At 47.8% G+C, this 24,597-nt stretch overlaps 1 protein-coding gene across 4 annotated transcripts in view; it reads right to left on the bottom strand.

The window, feature by feature from the left end:
* sgcd (sarcoglycan, delta (dystrophin-associated glycoprotein)) overlaps positions 1–24,597 on the bottom strand; it is a 202,320-nt gene that overhangs the window by 16,316 nt on the left and 161,407 nt on the right. For all 4 annotated transcript variants that reach the window (XM_055643328.1, XM_055643330.1, XM_055643332.1 and 1 more), the window contains exons 4-6: positions 24,295–24,382; positions 17,757–17,876; positions 3,555–3,627 (exon numbers count right to left, since the gene is read on the bottom strand). In XM_055643328.1, coding sequence (XP_055499303.1) covers positions 3,555–3,627; positions 17,757–17,876; positions 24,295–24,382 — 281 coding nt within the window. The remainder of the gene's footprint in view (positions 1–3,554; positions 3,628–17,756; positions 17,877–24,294; positions 24,383–24,597) is intronic.

Raw genomic sequence — 24,597 nt, 5'->3', positions numbered from 1 at the left:
GTTGCCGCTAGATTTTGAAACGTTCAAAATCTTTTGGCAACCCTGATATATCGGTCAATGACGTCGGCACTCGCTGGAAAAATATCGTCACGTGGGAGAGGCCCTTTAGTGTAACGGTTGGAGTGGACCCGGTGGGCTGAAGGGTCTGTTTCCACACAGTATCCCTAGACTAAACTAAACTCAAAATTATCTCGGGATCAGAGCACTTAGCAGCTTAAAAGATGGACAAAGAGGATCCCGGCATTGGGGGGGCCACCAAGGGCAAAGAGGACCTCCTCTACGTGGCCACTCTTTGCATATGGGTATTCACTTGGGTAGTACATCACATTGGGCAGTCTGCACCCCAGCGGTATGAACATTGACTTCTCTAATTTCAGGATAGTCCCAACTCTCTCCTCCCCTTCCCAGCTCCCCCTCAACCCACTGGCTCCACCTCTTCCTATCTTCTTCCCACACTCTCCCCCCCCCCCCCCCCCCCCCCACCTCACAAAGTCCGAAGAAGGGTCTCGACCTGAACCGTTGCCTATTTCCTTCGCTCCATAAATGCCGCCTCACCCACTGAGTGTCTCCAGCATTTTTGTCTACCTACGATTTTCCAGCATCTGCAGTTCCTTCTTAAATAAGGCTAGTCCGAGGGTCACCGATGAGATAGATAGTAGTTCAGCACCGCTCTCTGGTTGTGGTAGGATGGTTCAGCTGGGGAGAAACTGGAGATAGCCACAAAAAAACTGGAGTAACTCAGCGGGACAGGCGGCACCTCTGGAGAGAAGGAGTGGGTAACGTTTCGGGTCGAGACCCTTCTTTTCCCTGAATCTGGAGGCGTGCGTTTTCACACCCTTCCCTTTCTTATCTCGATTGTGTTGTCTCTCGTAACTCTTCAGCTTTGCTCCTCGCTTCTCGCCGACCTCGACTGAATGTTGGCGGCTCATCACAACCTAATTAAACTCAGGTCTCATTAGTGAAAACAAACAGGTAGGAGGGGAAGTCAAGACTAGCAACTGTAATTAATCTTGATATTAAACTGCGGGCTAACCTTGGGAGGGAAGCAGATGCTAACAAACGGCGCAATTACAAATAAAAATCTGAATTATGCATATTTAACAGCCTTGTGCTCAAAATGCTGAACTCAAAACACAAAGCAAATCCCCATCACAACTCAGCAGGTTGCTGCAGAGGAAGGAACTGTAGATGCTGGTTTAACGCGAAGGTGGACGTAAATAGACAAATAGACAATAGACAATCGGTGCAGGAGTAGGCCATTTGGATTCCTGGGATGTCAGGACTGTCTTATGAAGAAAGACTGGATAGACTTGGTTTATACTCTCTAGAATTTAGGAGATTGAGAGGGGATCTTATAGAAACGTACAAAATTCTTAAGGGGTTGGACAGGCTAGATGCAGGAAGATTGCTTCCGATGTTGGGGAAGTCCAGGACAAGGGGTCACAGCTTAAGGATAAGGGGGAAATCCTTTAAAACCGAGATGAGAAGAACTTTTTTCACACAGAGAGTGGTGAATCTCTGTAACTCACTGCCGCAGTGGGTAGTCGAGGCCACAGTCCATTGGCTATATTTAAGAGGGAGTTAGATGTGGCCCTTGTGGCTAAGGGGATCAGAGGGTATGGAGAGAAGGCAGGTACGGGATACTGAGTTGGATGAGCAGCCATGATCATATTGAATGGCGGTGCAGGCTCGAAGGGCCGAATGGCCTACTCCTGCACCTATTGTCTATGTTTCTATGTGAGCTCAGGTCATTTGAACCCAAACTTCACCGCTTGGCGTCACGAGCTCTGCAAGCTGGCCACTCACTGTATCATTCATCAGAGGTTGCAGGGCGACCTTATAGAGGTGCATGAAGTCACAAGGAAATAGACAGGGCGAATGCTCAGAGTCCATATCTCTCAGCATTAGGCCATTCGGCCCATCAAGTCTGCTTCGATCGTGATATCCGTGAGGAATGCAATGACGTATGAAGGAGAATAAATGAAATGAATGATAGATTAGCTCGGCACGGAAACCTAACTGAAGCTTGAACTCAGGATTAGATGAAAAGTTATACTTTATAATTCACGAACCTATCTCCAATGACGTATTGTTAGTCATTCAGTCCATTCTTTTTTGACATTTGTAATTATTTTTTTTTCTCTCTCTGTCTCTCATATTGACTATCTATGTAAAAACAAACTAGAAGAAGAATCAATCCACAATAGAAAATTTTAATAATGTATGATTGATATACATGAAAAGTTGTTACTCTAAAAAAATCCCAGAATATAATAAAGGACATTTCCCACCCCGGACACTCCCTGTTTGAACTGTTGCCGTCAGGCAGACGGTACAGATCTACAAAGACAAGGACAAATTAGAGTAACAACTTTTTTTGTCCCCATTGCTATAAAAGCACTAAATGTAGCCGCCAAGCAACCTGGGGGCGATGACCAGACTAAGGGACTGCTGGTTCGACACAAGGATGGAGGGTCGGCCCCGATGCGTGCTTTGTCCCCCCTCATTTACTCCCTTTATCCTTAATATTTTACTCCACCGTATCGCCTTTTAGCCGTTCCCCTCGACCTGTCTGACATTTTAACCTTGTTGTACATGGTTCATGTTACAATGACAATAAAGAAACTATTCTATTCTATTCTAATATGTAATTACATTTTACTGTGGCGGCTCCTAAGGGCCGTGCCATTACATATTAGAGTAACAACTTTTCATGTCGATTGACCGTTTTGTGCCTGCTGGTTCTGGGGGGGGGGGGGGGGGAGGGAGCCCTGTGGCGGCTCCTAAGGGTCGTGGTCCCTATACTGTCGAACCTACGCCCCCGCAAGCCACAGGATCTGGTGACAGCCGCGGGCCGGCGGGTCGTGCCTCAGCCGGGGGGTTTTGTGGCGGACCTAAGGGTTTGCCATTATGCCAACTTCCTCGGCACAGTTTCGGTGCTCCGGAGGCCCTTCAGCCGGAGGGTTTAAAAGGCAGGGTTTGGGTGCCATCTTGCCCTGGTTTCGTCTTCCCTTCAACCGGGAGGAATAAAATAAAGGTGCTTCTCAAACACTGGACTTCGTGCCTCCTTTTGAGGCCCACGCACCACATTACCATAATATGTTTGCTTCTAATAAAAATATATATTTTTTAAAAGAAAGAGAATAAACGAAAGGGGGGGACCAGAGAGGGTAAGGAAAAGGAGAATGAAAATTCTTGTTCACAAGTGATTCGGCCCATCAAGTCTCCTCCGCCATTCAATCATGGCTGATCTATCTCTCCCTCCTAACCCCATTCTCCTGCCTTCTCCCCTTAACCCCTGACACCCGCACTAATCAAGAATCTATCCATCTCTGCCTTAATAATATCCACTGACTTGTTGCCTCCACAGCCTTCCGTTGCAAAGAATTCCACAGATTCACCTCCCTCTGACTAAAGAGATTCCTCTTCATCTCCTTCCTGAAGGAATGTCCTTTAATCCTGAGACTGTGACCTCTGGTCCTGGACTCTCCCGGTGGGAACAGAAAATGGGATCAGAAGGAGAATAAAAGGGGGGGAAAAACGCGCTTCCTTACCGTAGTTCTTTGAAAGGCTCGGCCCGGATTTGCGGTGTTTCAATAGATCTTTCAAAGACGGCACCTTCAGCACCTGCAGGGAAAGATCAGTCGACATTAATGAACAGATATCACAACTCATACGACATGACGGGGATCAGCACAAAACCTCTCCATTTAGTTTTAGCTTAGTTTAGAGCAGCACAGCGGAGCAGCGGTAGAGTTATAATAGACAATAGGTGCAGGAGTAGGCCATTCGGCCCTTCGAGCCAGCACTGCCATTTTGGCCTCCCTTCACTGGCTCCCGGTGCACTTTCGAGTTCATTTTAAAATTCTTTTATATGTTTTTAAATCGTTGAATGGGCTCGCCCCGCCTTACTTCTCTGAGCTGCTCCACCCATACGCTCCTGCCCGGTGCCTCAGGTCAGCGGATCAGCTGCTCCTTGAGGTACCAAGGTCGAAGCGGAAGCTCAGTGGGGATAGAGCCTTTTCTGTTGCTGCTCCGGCACTCTGGAACACCTTGCCGCTGCACATCAGACAGGCCCCTTCACTGCCCATCTTCAAATCCACCCTAAAAACTCATTTTTATTCTCTAGCCTTCGACACTGGCTGAGACATTGCTCCTGTTTTTAGTGCTTTTAATGTCTTTTAATTTTTACTGTTTTATAGTCCTTTGTTTTACGGTTTTTAAATGGTTTGTAATAACTTCTTGTCCATGAGTTCTCATGTACAGCACTTTGTGGCAACTGCAGTTGTTTAAAGTGCTTTATAAATAAAGTTATTATTAATATTATTATTCAATGTGATCATGGCTGATCATCCACAATCAGTACCCCGTTCCTGCCTTCTCCCCATATCCCCTGACTCAGTTATCTTTAAGAGCCCTATCTAGCTCTCTCTTGAAAGTCTCCAGAGAACCGTCCTCCACCGCCCTCTGAGGCAGAGAATTCCACAGACTCACAACTCTCTGTGAGAAAAAGTGTTTCCTCGTCTCCGTTCTAAATGGCTTACCCCTTATTCTTAAACTGTGTGGCCCCTGGTTCTGGACTCCCCCAGCATCAGGAACATGTTTGAGAAGGAACTGCAGATGCTGGAGAATCGAAGGTACACAAAAAAGCTGGAGAAACTCAGCGGGTGCAGCAGCATCTATGGAGCGAAGGAAATAGGCAACGTTTCGGGCCGAAACCCTTCTTCAGACTGATCGGGGGCGGGGGTGGGCGGGGACAAGAAAGGAAAAAGGAGGAGGAGCCTGAAGGCTGGGGGATGGGAGGAGACAGCAGGGGGACTGAGGAAGGGGAGGAGACAGCAAGGACTAACAAAATTGGGAGAATTCGATGTTCATGCCCCCAGGATGCAGACTCCCCAAACGGAATATGAGGTGCTGTTCCTCCAGGAACATGTTTCCTGCCTCTAGCGTGTCCAAACCCTTAATAATCTTATATGTTTCAATAACGGACCAGTCGCTGCCTCACAGCGCCGGAGACCCAGGTTCCATCCCGACTGCGGGCGCTGTCTGTACGGAGTTTGTACGTTTTCCCCGTGACCTGCGTGGGGTTTCTCCGAGATCTTCGGTTTCCTCCCGCACTCCAAAGACGTACAGGTTTGTAGCTTAATTTGCTTGGTGAATGTAAAAATTGTCACTAGTGTGTGTAGGACAGTGTGAATGTGCGGGGCTCGGGGAACGGCCCAGACACGGAGGGCATATTTCCACGCTGTATCTCTAAACTAAAATAGAGATTCAGAGTGGAAACAGGCCCATCGGTCCACCGAGGGTGCCGACCAGCGATCACCCCGTACACTAGCACAATCCTACACACACCAGGGACAATTTACAATCTTTATACCAAAGCCAATTAACCTGCAAACCTGGACGTCTTTGAGTGTGGGAGGAAACCGGACCACCATTACTTGGTCAGTGCTGGACAGCTCTATGTTTTATAAACAGTGGGACAAATGTGTTAACTGTCCTTAGTTTCAACATCAATTAAAATCAGATTTATCTAATTCTTCATGCTTTTACTTTTTATGTCCAAACAAATAATAGATGAGTTGTATTTTGGGTGACTGCTTTTACTTCCAGGTCCTTTAAAGCCCTGTCCCACTGTACGAGTTCATTCCAAGAGCTCTCCCGAGTTTAAAAAAAATCAAACTCATGGTAAGCACGGAGAATGAACGTAGCGGGTACGTCGGAGCTCGGGGACGTCTCTTAGCGGCTCGTAACGCTAACGGCAGGTACTCGGGAAGACTCGCTAACGGCAGGTAAGCACGGGAAGACTCGTGAAGATTTTTCAACATGTTTAAAAATGTCCACGAGAGCCCCGAGTACCGACGAGTGGCCATTACCGTAAATCTCCGAGTTCGAATCAGGGCAAACTCGGGAGAGCTCTTGGAATGAACTCGTACCGTGGGACAGGGGTTTCAGAATATTCTCGAAGCGCAGCTGGTTGAGCTGCGGCCTCATCGTACCAGAGGCTCGGGTTTGATCCTGACCTTGGGTGCTGTCTGTGTGGAGTTTGCACACTCAGTTTAGTTTACATGTACTGAGGTGCAGTGAAAATATTTTTGTCGCTTGCTAACCAGTCAGCGGAAAAATAATGTGTGATTACATTCGTGTTCTCCCCGTGACCGTGTGGGTTTGCTCCAGGTGCTCTGGTTTCTTGCCACATCCCAAAGCCGTGGGGGGGGGGGGGTTGTAATTTAATTGGCTCTCTGTAAATAGCCTCTGGAGCGTGGGGAGTAGATGAGAAATTACGAATACAGACCTCGTGTAAACGGGTGAACGCTGGTTGGCGCGGACACGGTGGGCCGAAGGGTCTGTTTCGCCACCGTATCTCGAAATTATCTTGAAACATATAAGATTGTTAAGGGCTTGGACACACTAGAGGCAGGAAACATGTTCCCGATGTTGGGGGGAGCCCAGAACCAGGGGCCACAGTTTAAGAATAAGGGGTAAGCCATTTAGAACGGAGACGAGGAAACACTTTTTCTCACAGAGAGTGGCGAGTCTGTGGAATTCTCTGCCCCAGAGGGCGGTGGAGGCCGGTTCTCTGGATGCTTTCAAGAGAGAGCTAGATAGGGCTCTTAAAAATAGTGGAGTCAGGGGAGAAGGCAGGAACGGGGTACTGATTGGGGATGATCAGCCGTGATCACATTGAATGTCGGGTGCTGGCTGGAAGGGCCGAATGGCCTCTACTCCTGCACCTATTGTCTAGTGTCTATTGTCTATAAACTAATCTCGGAAAGTTCTGAAGTACTTTTTGCAATGCAATCATTCTGAAGAAGAGTCACGACCGAAGATGTCACTGAGCCGTGTTCCCCAGAGGTGCTGCCTGACCTGCTGAATTACTCCAGCACTCTGTGTCATTTTTGGCAGGGCTATCTTTGCTACAGGAAGGTCGGCAATTAAATTGTCCTTGATGATGTTTTCAGTGACATTGAGTGAAGGGACAAATACTGGGTCAGTTAGTGGGAGCGATTCCTCTGGTCACCTTTAAAGTAGTTCTACAGAACACCGAATAATATTCTGAAGAAGGGTCTCGACCCGAAAATGTCACCCATTCCTTCTCTCCAGCGATGCTGCCTGTCCCGCTGAGTTACTCCAGCATTTTGTGTCTACCTTCCATTTAAACCAGCATCTGGAGTTCTTTCTTAGACTTCTCTCCAATATCCACACTGTCTCTGCTTTCTGGCTGAATATTTCAACTCAACGTTATGATGAAAGTAGCAGAGGCTTACAAACCTGTCTTATCGTGCTCATACTGGTGACAAGTTTAGAGATAGTTCAAGTTCAAGTTCAAGTTCACATGTATTGCCACATGCACCAGTTAAGGTACAGTGGAATTAGATTTACCATGCAGTCACACAATCAAAACGAGCACAGTACACAATAGGATATAACATGAACATCCACCACAGGGGAACCAGCATTCTTCACTGTGGTGGAGGACAATAACTTTGTCAGTCCTCCTCCTCCTTTGTTCATCCGTGGTCGGGGCCATGAACCCTCCACAGACGCCACTAAGGACGGTCCGATGTGCAGGCCCTCTCGTCGGGATGCACGAAACTCCGACGTCGGGATGGACAGAGACTCCGCGGCTTGGAGGTTCCGAATCGGCCGCTTCCAACTGGAGACCGGGGCTTCACGATGTTATAGGCCGCAGGCCGGCGGTCGGAGCTCTTCTCCGGCGATCCCCGACGAGGGATCCCACGAGACTCCGCGATGGAAAGTCCACGCCACGCCCGCGGCTAGAAGCTCCGCAAACCACGGCTTCAGGATGTTATTGCCCGCGGGCCAACGATCGGAGCACTTCTTCCTCTGGCGATCCCCGGCAAGGGATCGCCCCGCTTCGCGATGGAAAGTCCGCGCTGCGCCCGCTGCTGAAGCTCCGGGCCCGACTCCGGGAGAAGCCGCGCCAATCCATGCTGTTAGGCCGCGAGGGAGGGCGGAAATATGACATGAAGAAAAGTGACATTCCGTCGAGGCAAGCGACCGAAAATCAGATTCCCCCTTCCCCCCCTATTCCCCGCTACCACCCTCCCCCCCCCCCCCCCCCACTCTAAAACACACTTTAAGAAATACTAAAAACAAAAAAAAAAAAAAGATACAGCGTGGAAACAGGCCCTTCGGCCCACCAAGTCCACACTGACCAGCGATCACCCGTACACTAGTTCTATGTTCTATCTCATTGAAACATATAAGATTGTTAAAGGTTTGGACACGCTAGAGGCAGAAAACATGTTCCCGATGTTGGGGGAGTCCAGAACCGGGGGCCACAGTTTACAAATAAGGGGTAAGCCATTTAGAACGGAGACGAGGAAACACTTTTTCTCACAGAGAGTGGTGAGTCTGTGGAATTCTCTGCCTCAGAGGGCGGTGGAGGCCGGTTCTCTGGATACTTTCAAGAGAGAGCTAGATAGGGCTCTTAAAAATAGCGGAGTCAGGGGATATGGGGAGAAGGCAGGAACGGGGTACTGATTGGGGATGATCAGCCATGATCACATTGAGTGGCGGTGCTGGCTCAAAGGGCCGAATGGCCTACTCCTGCACCTATTGTCTATTGTTATCCCAATTTCTTATCCTACACACTAGGAACAATTTTCAGAAGCCAATTAACCCACAAGCCCACACGTAAATGATTAGAGGGATCTGGGCCAGGCACAGAGAAGATGGGACACAAGGAACTGCAGATGTTGGAATCTTGTGTAAAACACAAAGTACTGGAGTAACTCAGTGGGTCAGGCAGCATCTCAGGTGGTCATGGTTAGCCATCTGTGGTTCTTTCTTACACAGATGAGTGTTTCATCTGCAGTAGAGGGACTCTGACATTGTAGCAGTGCTGGAGTTTCTGCCAAGACTTCTGTTGCAGTTTCTCTGCTTGGAATTAATCCATAACCTTCTGATTGAGACAGCAATCTGCCTCACCCCAAAGACAATCACGCTTCCTCTACAATTAAGAGGTCACCACAGGAAAGCAACTTAACGAATGCTGAGTTAATGAAGCATCAGAAATGACACAGACAATGTAACCTATTACTTAAGCACCTACTGAGTTACACAGAGAGATATTCTACTGCAATAATGAAAGGCTTGTATAGTGTGGCTGTGGGGAGGACTTTTCCACTAGCGGGAGAGTCTAGGACTAGAGTTCCTCGTCTCAGAATTAAAGGGCGTTCTTTTAGGAAGGAGATGTGAGGAGGAATTTCTTTAGTCATAGGCTGGTGAGGAATATTGGGCACCGTATCTGAGGAAGGACGTGCCGGCTTTGGAGAGGGTCCAGAGGAGGTTGACAACAATGATGCCAGGAATGAGTGGGTTGACAGATGATGAGCGCTTGAGGGCACTGGGCCTGACTTTGTTGGGAGTTTAGAAGGATGAGCGGGGCCCTCATTGAAACGTACAGAGTAGTGAGAGGCCAGGATAGAGTGGCTGTGGAGAGGATGTTTCCACTAGTGGGAGAGTCTAGGACCAGGGGTCACAGCCTCAGAATTAAGGGACATTCCTTTAGGAAGATGAGGAGGAATTTCTTGATTCCGAGGGTGGTGAATCTGTGGAATTCACTGCGGAGGCAAGTCATTTTTTTTTTTTTAAAGCAGAGATTTTGACAGATTATTTTTTTTTAAATCTTTTTTTAATTAATTTTCCATTAGTGTGGGTGTCAAAAGGTTATGGGGAGAAGGCAGGAGAATTGGGGTTAGGAGAGAGAGATAGATCAGCCATGATTGAATGGCGGAGTAGACTTGATGGGCCGAAAGGCCTAATTCTGCTCCTATCACTTATGACCTTATGACAATCGGAGCCAGAAATAGGACAGGATTAATTTTCCCATGATTTACAGGTTGTTTTGTTTTTCCTGTACTGGATGTTACTCCCTCTTCTCCCCTCTCCCATCAGGCAAAGGTACAGAAGTGTGAAAACGCACACCTCCAGATTCAGGGACAGATTCTTCCCAGCTGTTATCAGGCGACTGAACCATCCAACCACAACCAGAGAGCGGTCCTGAACTACTATCTACCTCATTGGTGACCCTCGGACTATCATTGATCGGACTTTGCTGGCTTTACCTTGCACTAAACGTTATTCCCTTATCCTGTATCTGTACACTGTGAATGGCTCGATTGTAATCATGTATTGTCTTTCTGCCGACTGGTTAGCACGCAACAAAAGCTTTTCACTGTACCTCGGTACACGTGACAATAAAATAAACTGAAACTGAAACATTTATCAACATTAAATCCTCTGTTCCATACGTCACCACTGTAGGTTAATGGGAACGGCTTCTCAGACTCCAGATGTACAAACATGGAACTGCAGATGCACAAAAGGACACAAAATGCTGGAGTAACTCAGCGGGTCAGGCAGCATCTGTGGAGAAGATGGATAGGTGACGTTTCACAGAGTGCTGGAGTAACTCCGCGGGTGCAGCAGCATCTATGGAGCTAAGGAAATAGGTAACGTTTCGGGTCGACACCCTTCCGGGTTCTGCTCCTATCACTTATGAACTCATAAAGTTATCAATGACATTCGGGAGTGATGTGAATGTGGAGAGTTTGAGAAAGAACTGCAGATGCTGGAAAAATCGAAGGTGGACAAAAACGCTGGAGAAACTCAGCGGATGAGGCAGCATCTATGGAGCGAGGGATGAAACCGTCACCTATTCCTTCGCTCCATAGATGCTGCCTCGCCCACTGAGTTTCTCCAGCTCTTTTGTCTACCTTCGATTTTTCCAGCATCTGCAGTTCTTTCTCAAACGATTTCTTAAACAAGTGAACGATGAGTAGCTGTTCCTTCAATTTGCTCTGGGCCTTAGTCTGACAATGGAGGAGGCCCAGGACAGGACGGTCAGGTTGGGAATGGGAGGGACCCAGTGCCGGATTTACGTATAAGCTAAACAAGCTATAGCTTAGGGCCTCCACTTTGTAGGGGCCCCCCCGAATAAATTGATGGGCCTCGAGGTCTAGGGGGGGCCTCCGGCCAAGGCAGAACACCTACCGTTCAACTCTGGGCGGCCCCCCTCTCTATCTCTCTCTCTCTCTCCGTCTCCCCCCCGCTATCTGTGTCCGGGCCGCCGGGCTCCGCACGCTCCTCATCCGCCGGCACGGCACGGCAGGCCGCCTCGCACACGCGCACAACCGCGGCCAGCACGTCATCGGCCGCCCTGCGCATGCGCACTGCAACGGCAACTGGTCGGCGCTGGGCACTTTCTCCCTCGCTTTGAATTGTGGGAGATTTGGCCGCCATGACTGTCCGGTCGTTGTGGGCCTCACAAGTGGAACAGCTTAGGGCCTCTCTTCATCTAATTCCGGTACTGGAGGGGGGGAGTTGAAGTGCTGGGCCACTGGAGATTCCAGCTCCGGTTTCAGCCATCCCAGTTCGGACCCCATAGGTCCCGACATACACATTTTGTCCATCCACCCAGACAGCTCAGATTAAAACCACCCCCCAAGGACCGACAGCCTCTGCGGGAGACCAGGGATGTAAGGAATGAAACCAAGTGTGGCAGCGATTACTTTCATAGTGATATTTTATCTCAGTCCGATGGTCATAGAAAAGACCTTCAATTCTCCCATTGAGATAACGGAGTTTTGGATGGATAATTTGAAGAAAGACTGGATAGACTTGGTTTATACTCTCTAGAATTTAGGAGATTGAGAGGGGATCTTATAGAAACTTACAAAATTCTTAAGGGGTTGGACAGGCTAGATGCAGGAAGATTGTTCCCGATGTTAGGGAAGTCCAGGACAAGGGGTCACAGCTAAAGGATAAGGGGGAAATCCTTTAAAACCGAGATGAGAAGAATTTTTTTCACACAGAGAGTGGTGAATCTCTGGAACTCTCTGCCACAGACGGTAGTTGAGGCCAGTTCATTGGCTATATTTAAGAGGGAGTTAGATGTGGCCCTTGTGGCTAAGGGGATCAGGGGGTATGGAGAGAAGGCAGGTACGGGATACTGAGTTGGATGATCAGCCATGATCATATTGAATGGCGGTGCAGGCTCGAAGGGCCGAATGGCCTACTCCTGAACCTATTGTCTATTGGCTGACTGACAGAAGGCAGAAAAACAAGAGTAAGGGATTTTTGTGTGAGAATATGCGTGCCAAACATGGTATCCTTGTTTCGTTCCAACTAGCAGTTAATTCTCAGATGTAAAAGGCTTTCATTTGTGAGCCAACGTGACATTATACTATTAAATTATAGAAACATAGAAACATTCAATGCGATCATGGCTGATCATCCCCAATCAGTACCCCGTTCCTGCCTTCTCCACATATCCCCCGACTCCGCTATCTTTAAGAGCCTGCTAGCTCCCTTGGTTGTCGGAGATGTCGATCACATGGGGCTCTTGGTTCCCAGCGGGGGGCTATCTACAACATCCGCTACCAATACTTCTGTTTAGTTTATTGTTACGTATACCAAGCTTTTTGTTGCGTGCTAACCAGTCAGCGGAAAGACAATACATGATTACAATCGAGGCATTCACAGTGTACAGATACATGATAAGGGGATAACGTTTAGTGCAAGATAATGGCAGCAAAGTCCGATCAAGGATAGTCCGAGGGACATCAAAGCGGTGGATTGTAGTTCAGCACTGTTCTCTGGTTGTGGTGGGATGATTCAGTTGCCTGATAACAGCTGGGAAGAAACTGTCCCTGAATCTGGAGGTGTGCGCTTTTCCACTTCTGTACCTTTTGCCCGATGGAAGAGGGGAGAAGAAGGTGTGACTTGTCCCTGATTATGCTGCTGGCCCTGCCGAGGCAATGTGAGGTATAAATGGAGTAAATGGATGGGAGGTTGGTTTTGTGTGATGGTCTGGGCTGCGGCCACAATGCGCTGCAATGTCTTGTGGAGGTTTCCTGCAGCAACAGGACCATGACAGAGATGGGGAGCAGCATCCGCGATGCATCAACTGCTCCCTGTCCTTGCATCAGGCTGCAGGCCAGTCCATGCAGCTCCAGGGATAACCAGTGCGGGATTGCTGAGTTCCTCCGGCACTTTGAGTGTTGCTCAAGATTCCAGCATCTGCAGTTCCATACGTGATTCGTCCATATGTTATTCCTCTCTTCATTCCTTCCTTAGTTCTCAGCTCTGCCGGACAGCCCCTGCTCAGCTTCACTCTCATCTGATCATTGTGGAGGTTTCTCCAGGGATGCCGTGTGCAACGTTTAGTGTACGAAGGAACTGCAGATGCTGGTTTACAGCGGAGATGGACACAAAAAGCTGGAGTAACTCAGCGGGTCAGACAACATCTCTGGAGAAAAGGAATAGGTGACGTTTCGGGTCGAGACCCTTCCTCAGAAATCAGGAGTCACCCATTCCTTTTCTCCAGAGATGTTGTCTGACCCGCTGAGATACTCCAGTTTTTTGTGTCTATTTTCTGTGCAATGTTTAGTTTAGTTTAGCATATTTTTCTTGCAAATGTTGACTGAGTTTAGAGTTAGAAGACATGCTCCCCGATGTTGGGGGAGTCCAGAGCCAGGGGCCACAGTTTTAAGAATAAGGGGTGGGCCATTTAAGACCGAGATGAGGAAACACTTTTTCACCCAGAGAGTTGTGAATCTGTGGAATTCTCTGCCACAGAAGGCGGTGGAGGCCAATTCACTGGGTGTTTTCAAGAGGGTGTTATATTTAGCTCTTCGGGCTAAAGTAATTAAGGGATATGGGGGGGAAAAAGCAGGAACGGGGTACTGATTTTGGATGATCAGCCATGATCGTATTGAACGGGCTTGGAGGGCCGAATGGCCTACTCTTGCACCTATTTTCAATGATACTATATTTCTATGGGACAAACACAGGCAGGTGGGACTCGCGCAGATGGGATTATATATTCTCTATATATATATATATTATCTATGTGTTTTGTGTTCACAGACCTGATATACTGCATTATTAGTCTGTTCTCAGTACATGCGACAGTGAAGCTCTCTTGACTTTTCCATGTTCTAATTCACTTTTCTTCTTCAGTCAAAATTGCGGTGAGGATTTTCATCGCACTAAGGTCAGTGTTCTGCGCAATCACACGGTCACATTGAGAAGTCTGTGGCCTAGAAATGGTACCGATCCTAGAGTGTGTGCTAAAACAGGTCTTGGTGAAGGACTTGTGCCAGTTACGCCTCTGTCCTCGGCAAAGTGATCATGCATGCAGCAAGTCGTGCAGGCCAGCAAGATGATTCCTTGGCCTCTATTAGAGTCAAGAGCACATACATGCACGGTGGTGCAGCGGTAGAGTTGCTGCCTCACAGCGCAGAGGCACCCAGGTTCAATCCTGACTACGGCTGCTGCCTGTATGGAGTTTGCACGTTCTCCCCGTGACTATAGAAAATAGGTGCAGGAGTAGAGGCCATTCGGCCCTTCGAGCCTGCACCGCCATTCAATATGATCATGGCTGATCATCCAACTCGGTATCCTGTACCTGCCTTCTCTCCATACCCCCTGATCGCTTTAGCCACAAACATAGAAACATAGAAATTAGGTGCAGGAGTAGGCCATTCGGCCCTTCGAGCCAGCACCGCCATTCAATATGATCATGGCTGATCATCCAACTCAGTATCCTGTACCTGCCTTCTCTCCATACCCCCTGATCCCTTTAGCCACAAGGGCCACATCTAACTCCCTCTTAAATATAGCCAATGAACTGTGGGCCTCAACTACCTTCTGTGGCAGAGAATTCCAGAGATTCACCACTCTCTGTGTGAAAAATGTTTTCCTCATCTCGGTCCTAAAAGACTTCCCCCTTATCCTTAAACTGTGTGACCCCTTGTTCTGGACTTCCCCAACATCGGGAACAATCTTCCTGCACGTGGGTTTTCTCCGGGTGCTCCGGTTTCCTCCCACACTCCAAAGACGTGCAGGTTTGTCGGTTAATTGTAAATTGTCGATAATCTGTAGGATAATGCGAGAGTACGGGGGGGGGGGGGTGAAATCGCTGGTCGGCGCGGACTCTGTGGTCCTGTGGCCTGTTTCCGCGCAGTATCTCTAAACTAAACTGAAGTGATGTACAAAGGATGATATCAGTGTTAAGTGTCTGTGGTTTGGACATTACGCTTTGTGTTGTAACTGCAATCCATTATTAAAATATTTGTAGCAGTAAGTTTGGCCTGAAAAAACAGCTCAGAAAAAAACCTCTCAAGTTATTTTGTAATCTGCTGGGAACAATGAACTAATCGATGATAGGTTGCAGAAATGGTTTGTTTTCATAAGTGAACCGCTAATGACCACACTTGGGAGATGATAATCTCTGGGTGTTATAAGACTTGGGACACAATTATAATTTTTTTCCAATTTAATGGTCTTTCACCGTTAAGCCGTGGTAACGTATGCAATTAGGGCCAATTGGCACATGGCAGTTCTGTTTTGACATGATTTGACATTTAGCAGAATTAATTAGTCCGTCAGAGAGTCTGTTAAATTCGTCACATCAGAAATATCGCTTTTTGCTTGTGTTGGAAAATAGACTAGAGTTACCATTTAAAGGCTAGTCTTCTGTCCGCTGGTCCTCATCGACAACGGTGGCGCAGCGGTAGAGTCCCTGCCGCACAGCGCCAGAGACCCGGGTTCGATCCCGACTACGGGTGCTTATCTGTACGGAGTTTGTGCGTTCTCCCCCGTGGGTTTTCCCCGAGATCTTCGGTTTCCTCCCACACTCCAAAGACGTGCAGGTTTGTAGGTTAATTGGCTTAGGCATGTATGTAAAATTATCCCCAGTGTGTGTAAGATGGTGCTAGTGTACGGGGATCACTGGTCGGCGCGGACGCGGTGGGCCGAAGGGCCTGTTTCCACGCTGAATCACTAAATTGAACTAAACTAAATGAATTATTTTACACACCCGTGCAAGTCAATAATATTCAACATGGACAGCACACAAGGTAGAATTTCCATCTGAATGTTATTGATTTTCAAAGAATCACGTATTTTCATGGCGGAGTTCATATTTACGTGATCACCTCTCCCTGACTGTTCGCTGAAACAATTCACAATCCATGTTATTTTGTTCAGAAATGTTTTCCCATCAAAGGACTTACTTTAGACAAGGGGTCGGCAACTTACGGCCCGCGGGCCGGATCCCACCCGTAACCCAAAAGCAGGCGGTTTTTTTTTAACCCCAATTATAGGTATGTTGCAAAGCGTGCCTGAAGTGTCGCTGAAAATCTGTCGCTGCGGGTGTGCGCGATTTTGGCGCCGTTTAGAGGGGGGCGGGTTTAAAATGCGATTTTCTCTAGGCTGTTCAAATCGAAGATGTTCAGCCTAGTTAATTATTAACGAAAAATCGCTGGAAGACCCCGTCGCAAAAGCTATTATTCGTTTTAAAGGCCTCGTATAATAGTTATAGTAGTTTAAAAATCAATCTCTAAACCCGCGACCACTGTCAGCTGTCAGGGTCTCATACAGCAGACAACAGAAGGTAGGCTGCTTATTTTTACATTAAAAAGGGCTTCTTAAGATCCCTTTATACAAAGTTTAATATTGTGAGTAGCTCATTTTGGGCTCATTATATCCCGCAGTATTTTTCTGGGCATTTGAGGGCACAAATCCACCGCAACGTTCTAAACCAGCGCGTTCCCAGGATCCCACTAGAAAGCTGATTTAAAATGGACTTTAATTTACAGCAATTGAACACTAAATTCCTTCCATTTGGCCTATAAATTAATGTAAATGAGATTTAAAAATCATGTTTTATTGTGAATTATTTATGAATATTATTTGGACACTTAAGCTATTTAAAAATGTTAATCATTTATTAAGAAATGGATAGATGTTTAGATCTAGTAATTGAAGTTTGAAATTAGCTACACTTGGGTAACTAACTAATTATATGCTTTAATTTCAGGTCATCCAAGTAAGATTATTTTATATTTGTTTCAGAATGGTTCAATCTACGATAACTGAAAATTTCATTCAGTTCTCTTAATTTTTAAGAAGGTTATGAGCTTTTGACAGCACACGATCACAGCGTTTTTGTTATGTCCATAGAAAATCAATAGGGAACAAGATGCTAATTTCCGAGTATGAAAATGGCCATAACTTTTTAAATACTTGAGATATGAAAGTGAATTAGGTGTCAAATTAAACTTCTTTTTATGCTATATCTGATGGGATAAATTACAGACTTGATTTTTTAAATCTCAAAATTTTGTAACATTGCTACCAATTAGTTTTCGCGACTTGGGTACTACAGCCAGTCCCGGGACACGCATGTGAGGGACCTGGAAACTGCAGAAAACTAATTAAAAAACACGTGGAAACTAATGCAAAAAAACAACAGCAAGTGTCACGCTATGGCGATAGATGTGGCCCACCTTCCGCTCACAGACACGGGTCCTGGCCCCGATGCAGAACAAGGTTGCTGACCCCTGCATAGAATTTAGACTGTGGGGGATACAGAGCGTAAACTGGCCCTTCAGCCCACTGAGTCCGTACTGACCAGCGATTACAACGTAAACTAACACTCTCCCACATAGTCGGGACAATTTCTACAAATTAACATACAAACATGTACTTCTGTGGAGTGTGGGATGAAACCGGAGCACCCGGAGAAAACCCACGCAGTCACAAGGAGAACATGCAAACTCCGTACAGACAGCACCCGTAGTCAGGATCGAACCGGGGTCTCCGGCACTGTGAGGCAGCGATTCTACCGCCGCGCCACCACTTCTGGTTTGTGTTCTTGAACATGAGCAGAGGTTAAGAAAGGACAGATTTGACACGGTGCGTAATTAAAATTTCAATACCTAAGACTCGTAAGCGATCAGCTCCCACCACCACCTCACTCTCCTCCGCAGAAAATAACAACTTTCCGGTATTGGAGTTGACCTCGAACCTCCGCCCTCGAGCTTCCACAGCTTCACTCCCTGCGGAGAAACACAAAACTACCGTGAGGGTCAGGAAACCCAGGAGCGTTGTGGGAAGAATCACGAGCGGCCGACCATTTTGGAGAACATTTCAGGATGGGACCATCCCTCAGATTGATTGTAGATGGGAAAAGAAAGCTGGAAGAGAGGAGGGGCAGGACAAGGCCTGGCTGGTAATAGCAAAAATCCTATAGCAGAGCAGAATTATGAATCTAACCCTATAATCACGCACAAAAAGTTTCACCCGCAATGTCAATTACCCTGCGAGTCGGGTCGGTTCCGGTTACGACAAAATCACCTCAAACACAGCCTGTGAGCCATTTAAAAAGAAATGATTTAAAAAACATTAAAAAAGACAATTACCAGAATCAAATTTAATTCTTGACAAGAAGTTTGAACTGACAGATTTATGAATCTAACCCACACAAACTGTTGCCCCGCAACATTGATTACACTGCGATTCGGGTCGGGTTAGGTAGGCTCAGGTTGCTAAAATGGGCGTGGAAAAATGCCCATGATCCCCTCCATAGCGTACTACACGTCAGTCCATTGCATTTAGCAGGAGTAGCCTATCTTGCTCTGCTATAGGATCTTTGGGTAATAGGGAGATACAGGTGAGGGAGCCGGGGGGGGGGGGGGGGGGGATTTCTGTGACTGCCGGCATCATTGACCGACGTAACCGGTCACCGAAAAAATACGCGCCGTGATGACGTATTGACACGCTGTGTTTTTTCAAGCGCCACATCGTTTATTTTTGTCACTGCTTTGATTTTGAAATGTCCAAAATCTTTTGGCGACCCCGTATACGACGCCAGCAGTCGCCGAAAATAATCGCCAAGTGGGACAGGCCCTTTACAGCGCAGAACCAGGCCCTTAGACCCACCCAGTCCGTACCGGCCAGCAATCCGGTGGGGGGAGAATGGGGTGGGGGGGGGTTGTGGGGGCAGTAGAGGGGGGGGGGGGGGGAACAGGGGGCGGGACAACAGTGGGCGGGACAATGGGGAGAGGGGGGGGAAAGGGGGGGGGAGAGAGATGGGGGGAAGGGGGGAGAAGAAGGGATGAGAAGGGGGATGAGAAGGGGGGGGTGAGAAACGTAGAAACATAGAAATTAGGTGCAGGAGTAGAGGCCATTCGGCCCTTCGAGCCTGCACCGCCATTCAATATGATCATGGCTGATCATCCAACTCAGTATCCCGTCCCTGTCTTCTCTCCATACCCCCTGATCCCCTTAGCCACAAAGGGCCACATGTAACTCCCTCTTAATATAGCCAATGAACTGGCCTCAACTACCCTCTGTGGCAGAGAGTTCCAGAGATTCACCACTCTCTGCGTGAAAAAAGTTCTTCACATCTCGGTTTTAAAGGATTTCCCTCTTATCCTTAAGCTGTGACCCCTTGTCCTGGACTTCCCCAACATCGTGAACAATCTTCCTGCATCTAGCCTGTCCAACCCCTTAAGAATTTTGTAAGTTTCTATAAGATCCCCTCTCAATCTCCTAAATTCTAGAGAGTATAAACCAAGTCTATCCAGTCTTTCTTCATAAGACAGTCCTGACATCCCAGGAATCAATCTGGTGAACCTTCTCTGCACTCCCTCTATGGCAATAATGTCCTTCCTCAGATTTGGAGACCAAAACTGTATGCAATACTCCAGGTGTGGTCTCACCAAGACCCTGTACAACTGCAGTAGAACCTCCCTGCTCCTATACTCAAATCCTTTTGCAATGAAAGCTAACATACCATTCGCTTTCTTTACTGCCTGCTGCACCTGCATGCCTACCTTCAATGACTGGTGTACCATGACATCCAGGTCTCGCTGCATCTCCCCCTTTCCCAATCTGCCACCATTTAGATAATAGTCTGCTTTCCCATTTTTGCCACCAAAATGGATAACCTCACATTTATCCACATTATACTGCATCTGCCAAACATTTGCCCACTCACCCAGCCTATCCAAGTCACCTTGCAGTCTCCCAGCATCCTCCTCACAGCTAACACTGCCCCCCAGCTTAGTGTCATCCGCAAACTTGGAGATATTGCCTTCAATTCCCTCATCCAGATCATTAATATATATTGTAAATAGCTGGGGTCCCAGCACTGAGCCTTGCGGTACCCCACTAGTCACTGCCTGCCATTGTGAAAAGGACCCGTTTACTCCTACTCTTTGCTTCCTGTTTGCCAGCCAGTTCTCTATCCACATCAATACTGAACCCCCAATGCCGTGTGCTTTAAGTTTGTATACTAATCTCTTATGTGGGACCTTGTTGAAAGCCTTCTGGAAGTCCAGATACACCACATCCACTGGTTCTCCCCTATCCACGCTACTAGTTACATCCTCGAAAAATTCTATAAGATTCGTCAGACATGATTTACCTTTCGTAAATCCATGCTGACTTTGTCCAATGATTTCATCACTTTCCAAATGTGCTGCTATCCCATCTTTAATAACTGACTCTAGCAGTTTCCCCACTACCGATGTTAGACTAACGTCTGTAATTCCCCGTTTTCTCTCTCCCTCCCTTCTTAAAAAGTGGGGTTACATTTGCTACCCGCCAATCCTCAGGAACTAAAGAGTTTTGAAAGATTATTACGAATGCATCCACTATTTCTGGAGCTACTTCCTTAAGTACTCTGGGATGCAGCCTATCTGGCCCTATCTGGGAGAAGGGGGGGAGAGAAGCGGGGGGTGAGAAGCGGGGGGGTGAAAGGGGGGGTGAGAAGGGGGGGTGAGAAGGGGGGGGAGGGGGGGGGAGGAGAAGGGGGGAGAGAAGGGGGGGAGAGGAGAGAAGGGGGGTTGAGAAGGGTTGAGAAGGGGGGAGAAGGGGGGGGTGAGAAGTGGGGGTGAGAAGGAGGGGGGAGGAAGGGGGGGGTGAGAAGGGGGGGAGGAGGGGGGGAGGAGAAGGGGGGGAGAGAAGGGGGGGAGAGAGAATGGGAGGGTGAGAAGGGGGGAGCAATGAGGGGAGAAGTGGGGGGGAGAAGGAGGGGGGAGAAGTGGGGGGGAGGAAGGAGAGGGGTAAGAGAAGTGGGGGGGGGAGAAGGAGGGGGAGAAGTGGGCGGGAGAAGGAGGGGGAGAAGTGGGCGGGAGAAGGGGGGGAGAGGGGGGAGACACTTTTAAGAAGCCAGACATCTTTTAATAAGCCAGAGATACACAACTGTGAAGTTCGGCGGACATTTAACATTACCAGTCGGCTATCCTTGGTTCTGAAAACTCGTGCTTACGTTTTTTTCCCTCCCAATGGCGACCCCACTACAACTGCGCCTACGACTACAAGATTATCGATTTTCTCCATGGCGACCAATGGAAACATTTGCTGGGGGCCATGCTGAGGCCGCGACTAGTTCCCAGAATGCGGAACTCCTCGTGACCACGAAGAAATTCTCGCCGGAGACCACCAACGAAGATGAGGTGACCATGAGGCAAGCGCAGAGTCTCCTGCACTCGCCTAAAAAGTTGCCTTTGGTGGGACAGGCCCTTAACACTTTCCTACACACACTGGGGACAATTTTTTTACATTTATACCAAGCCAAATAACCTACAAACCTGCACGTCTTTGGAGTGTGGGAGGAAACCGAAGATCTCGGAGAAAACCCACGCAGGTCACGGGGAGAACGTGCAAACTCCGTACAGACAGCGCCCGCAGTCGGGATGGAACCCGGGTCTCCGGCGCTGGATTCGCTGTAAGGCAGCAACTCTACCGCTGCGCCACCATACAGCACATGAACATAGAACAGTACAGCACAGGAATAGACCCTTCAGCCCACAATCTCTGTACCAAACATGATGCATGTGTGGAGGATGTTTCCACTGGTGGGAGAGTCTGCGATCAGACATCAAAGCCTCAGAATTAAATATCGTCAGAGGGTGGTGAATCTGTGGAATTCATTGCCACAGAAGGCTGTGGAGACCAAGTCATTGGATATTTTTAAGGTGAAGATTGATAGACTCTTGATTAGTACGGGTGTCAGGGACTATGGGGAGAAGGCAGGAGAATGGGGTTGAGAGGGAAAGATAGATCAGCCATGATTGTACGGTCAGCATGAACATGGTGGGCCGAAGGGCCTGTTTCCGTGCTGTATCTCTAAAATAAACTGTGCCTGGTAGAATAGATGGTATTGGTATTGATAGACAAAGAGCTGACATACAGCACAGAAACAGGCCCTTCGGCCCAACTTGCCCATACTGGCCAACATGTCCCAGCTACTCTAGTCCCACCTGCCTGCATTTGGCCCATATTCCTCCAGACATGTCCTATACATGTACCTGTCTAACTGTTTCTTAAATGTTGCAATAGTTCCAGTCTCCACTACCTCCTCTGGCAGCTTGTTCAACACATAATAGACAATAGACAATAGGTGCAGGAGTAGGCCGTTCGGCCCTTCGAGTCAGCAGAGCCATTCAATGTGATCATGGCTGGTCATCCCCAATCAGTACCCGTTCCTGCCATCTCCCCATATCCCCCCGACTCCGTTATCTTTAAGAGCCCTATCTAACTCTCTCTTGAAAGTATCCAGAGAACTGGCCTCCACTGCCCTCTGAGGCAGAGAATTCCACAGACTCACAACTCTCTGTGAGAAAAAGTGTTTCCTCATCTCCGTTCTAAATGGCCGACCCCTTATTCTTAAACTGTGGCCCCTGATTCTGGACCAGGGGCCACACCCTTTGTGTGAAACATAGAAACATAGAAATTAGGTGCAGGAGTAGGCCATTCGGCCCTTCGAGCCTGCACCGCCATTCAATATGATCATGGCTGATCATCCAACTCAGTAACCCGTACCTGCCTTCTGTCCATACCCCCTGATCCGCTTAGCCACAAGGGCCACATCTAACTCCCTCTTAAATATAGCCAATGAACTGGCCTCAACTACCCTCTGTGGCAGAGAGTTCCAGAGATTCACCACTCTCTGTGTGAAAACAGTTCTTCTCATCTCGGTTTTAAAGGATTTCCCACTTATCCTTAAGCTGTGACCCCTTGTCCTGGACTTCCCTAACATCGGGAACAATCTTCCTGCATCTAGCCTGTCCAACCCCTTAAGAATTTTGTAGGTTTCTATAAGATCCCCTCTCAATCTCCTAAATTCTAGAAAGTATAAACCAAGTCTATCCAGTCTTTCTTCATAAGACAGTCCTGACATCCCAGGAATCAGTCTGGTGAACCGTCTCTGCACTCCCTCTATGGCAATAATGTCCTTCCTCAGATTTGGAGACCAAAACTGTACGCACTACTCCAGGTGTGGTCTCGCCAAGACCCTGTACAACTGCAGTAGAACCTCCCTGCTCCTATACTCAAATCCTTTTGCAATGAAAGCTAACATACCATTCGCTTTCTTTACTGCCTGCTGCACCTGCATGCCTACCTTCAATGACTGGTGTACCATGACACCCAGGTCTCGCTGCATCTCCCCCTTTCCCAATCGGCCACCATTTAGATAATAGTCTGCTTTCCCGTTTTTGCCACCAAAATGGATAACCTCACATTTATCCACATTATACTGCATCTGCCAAACATTTGCCCACTCACCCAGCCTGTCCAAGTCACCTTGCAGTCTCCTAGCATCCTCCTCACAGCTAACACTGCCCCCCAGCTTAGTGTCATCAGCAAACTTGGAGATATTGCCTTCAATTCCCTCATCCAGATCATTAATATATATTGTAAATAGCTGGGGTCCCAGCACTGAGCCTTGCGGTACCCCACTAGTCACTGCCTGCCATTGTGAAAAGGACCCGTTTACTCCTACTCTTTGCTTCCTGTTTGCCAGCCAGTTCTCTATCCACATCAATATTGAACCCCCAATGCCGTGTACTTTAAATTTGTATACTAAACGGGTCAAGCAGCATCTCTGGAGAATTCTGGACAGATATTGGTGCAGATGTTGGCTTATTGGCTACACTCCAGCACCATCTTACCAGAGGGAGGCTCAAGGTTCATAAGGTCATAAGAGATAGAAGCAGAATTAGGCCACTCGGCCCATCACGTCTACTCCGCCATTCAATCATGGCTGATCTATCTCTCCCATCTAACCACATTCTCCTGCCTTCTCCCCATAACCCTTGACTCCCGTACTAATCAAGAATCTATCTATCTCTGCCTTAAAAATATCCACTGACTTGGCCTCCACAGCCTTCTGTGGCAATGAATTTGACAGATTCACCACCCTCTGACGAAAGAAATTCCTCCTCATCTCCTTCCTAAAAGAAGGGTCCTTTAATTCTGAGGCTGTGACCTCTAGTCCTAGACTCTCCCACTAGTGGAAACATCCTCTCCACATCCACTCTATCCAAGCCTTTCACTGTTCTGTACGTTTCAATGAGGTCCCCCCCCCCTCATTTTTCTGATCCCCAGCGAGTACAGGCCCAGTGCCGACAAACGCTCATCATATGTTAACCCACTCATTCCTGGTAAGAGTTTGTTACAGCTTACCTGTGTTTAATTGGGTGACAGTCTGATCTTCACTATTGCGGATGCTTACTGTAACATTCTGGGATGACTGCAGGTAAAGGGAACTATCCTACAAAAACAAAATCAGAAAACATATAATTAGGTACGTCCCTCCATGTTTCAAAGCAGCATGGTCTATTATGGCTGCAATATTCATGGGTGTTGCAGACACATAGAACTGCAGATTCTATAGACAATAGACAATAGGTGCAGGAGTAGGCAATTCGGCCCTTCGAGCCAGCACCGCCATTCAATGTGATCATGGCTGATCATCCCCAATCAGTA

This window comes from Leucoraja erinacea, chromosome 11 (genome assembly GCF_028641065.1).
Source record: "Leucoraja erinacea ecotype New England chromosome 11, Leri_hhj_1, whole genome shotgun sequence".
In the NCBI taxonomy this organism is placed as follows: domain Eukaryota; kingdom Metazoa; phylum Chordata; class Chondrichthyes; order Rajiformes; family Rajidae; genus Leucoraja; species Leucoraja erinaceus.
The sequence above is the reverse complement of the archived record's forward strand: the minus strand, read 5'-3'. Positions and strand labels throughout refer to the sequence as shown.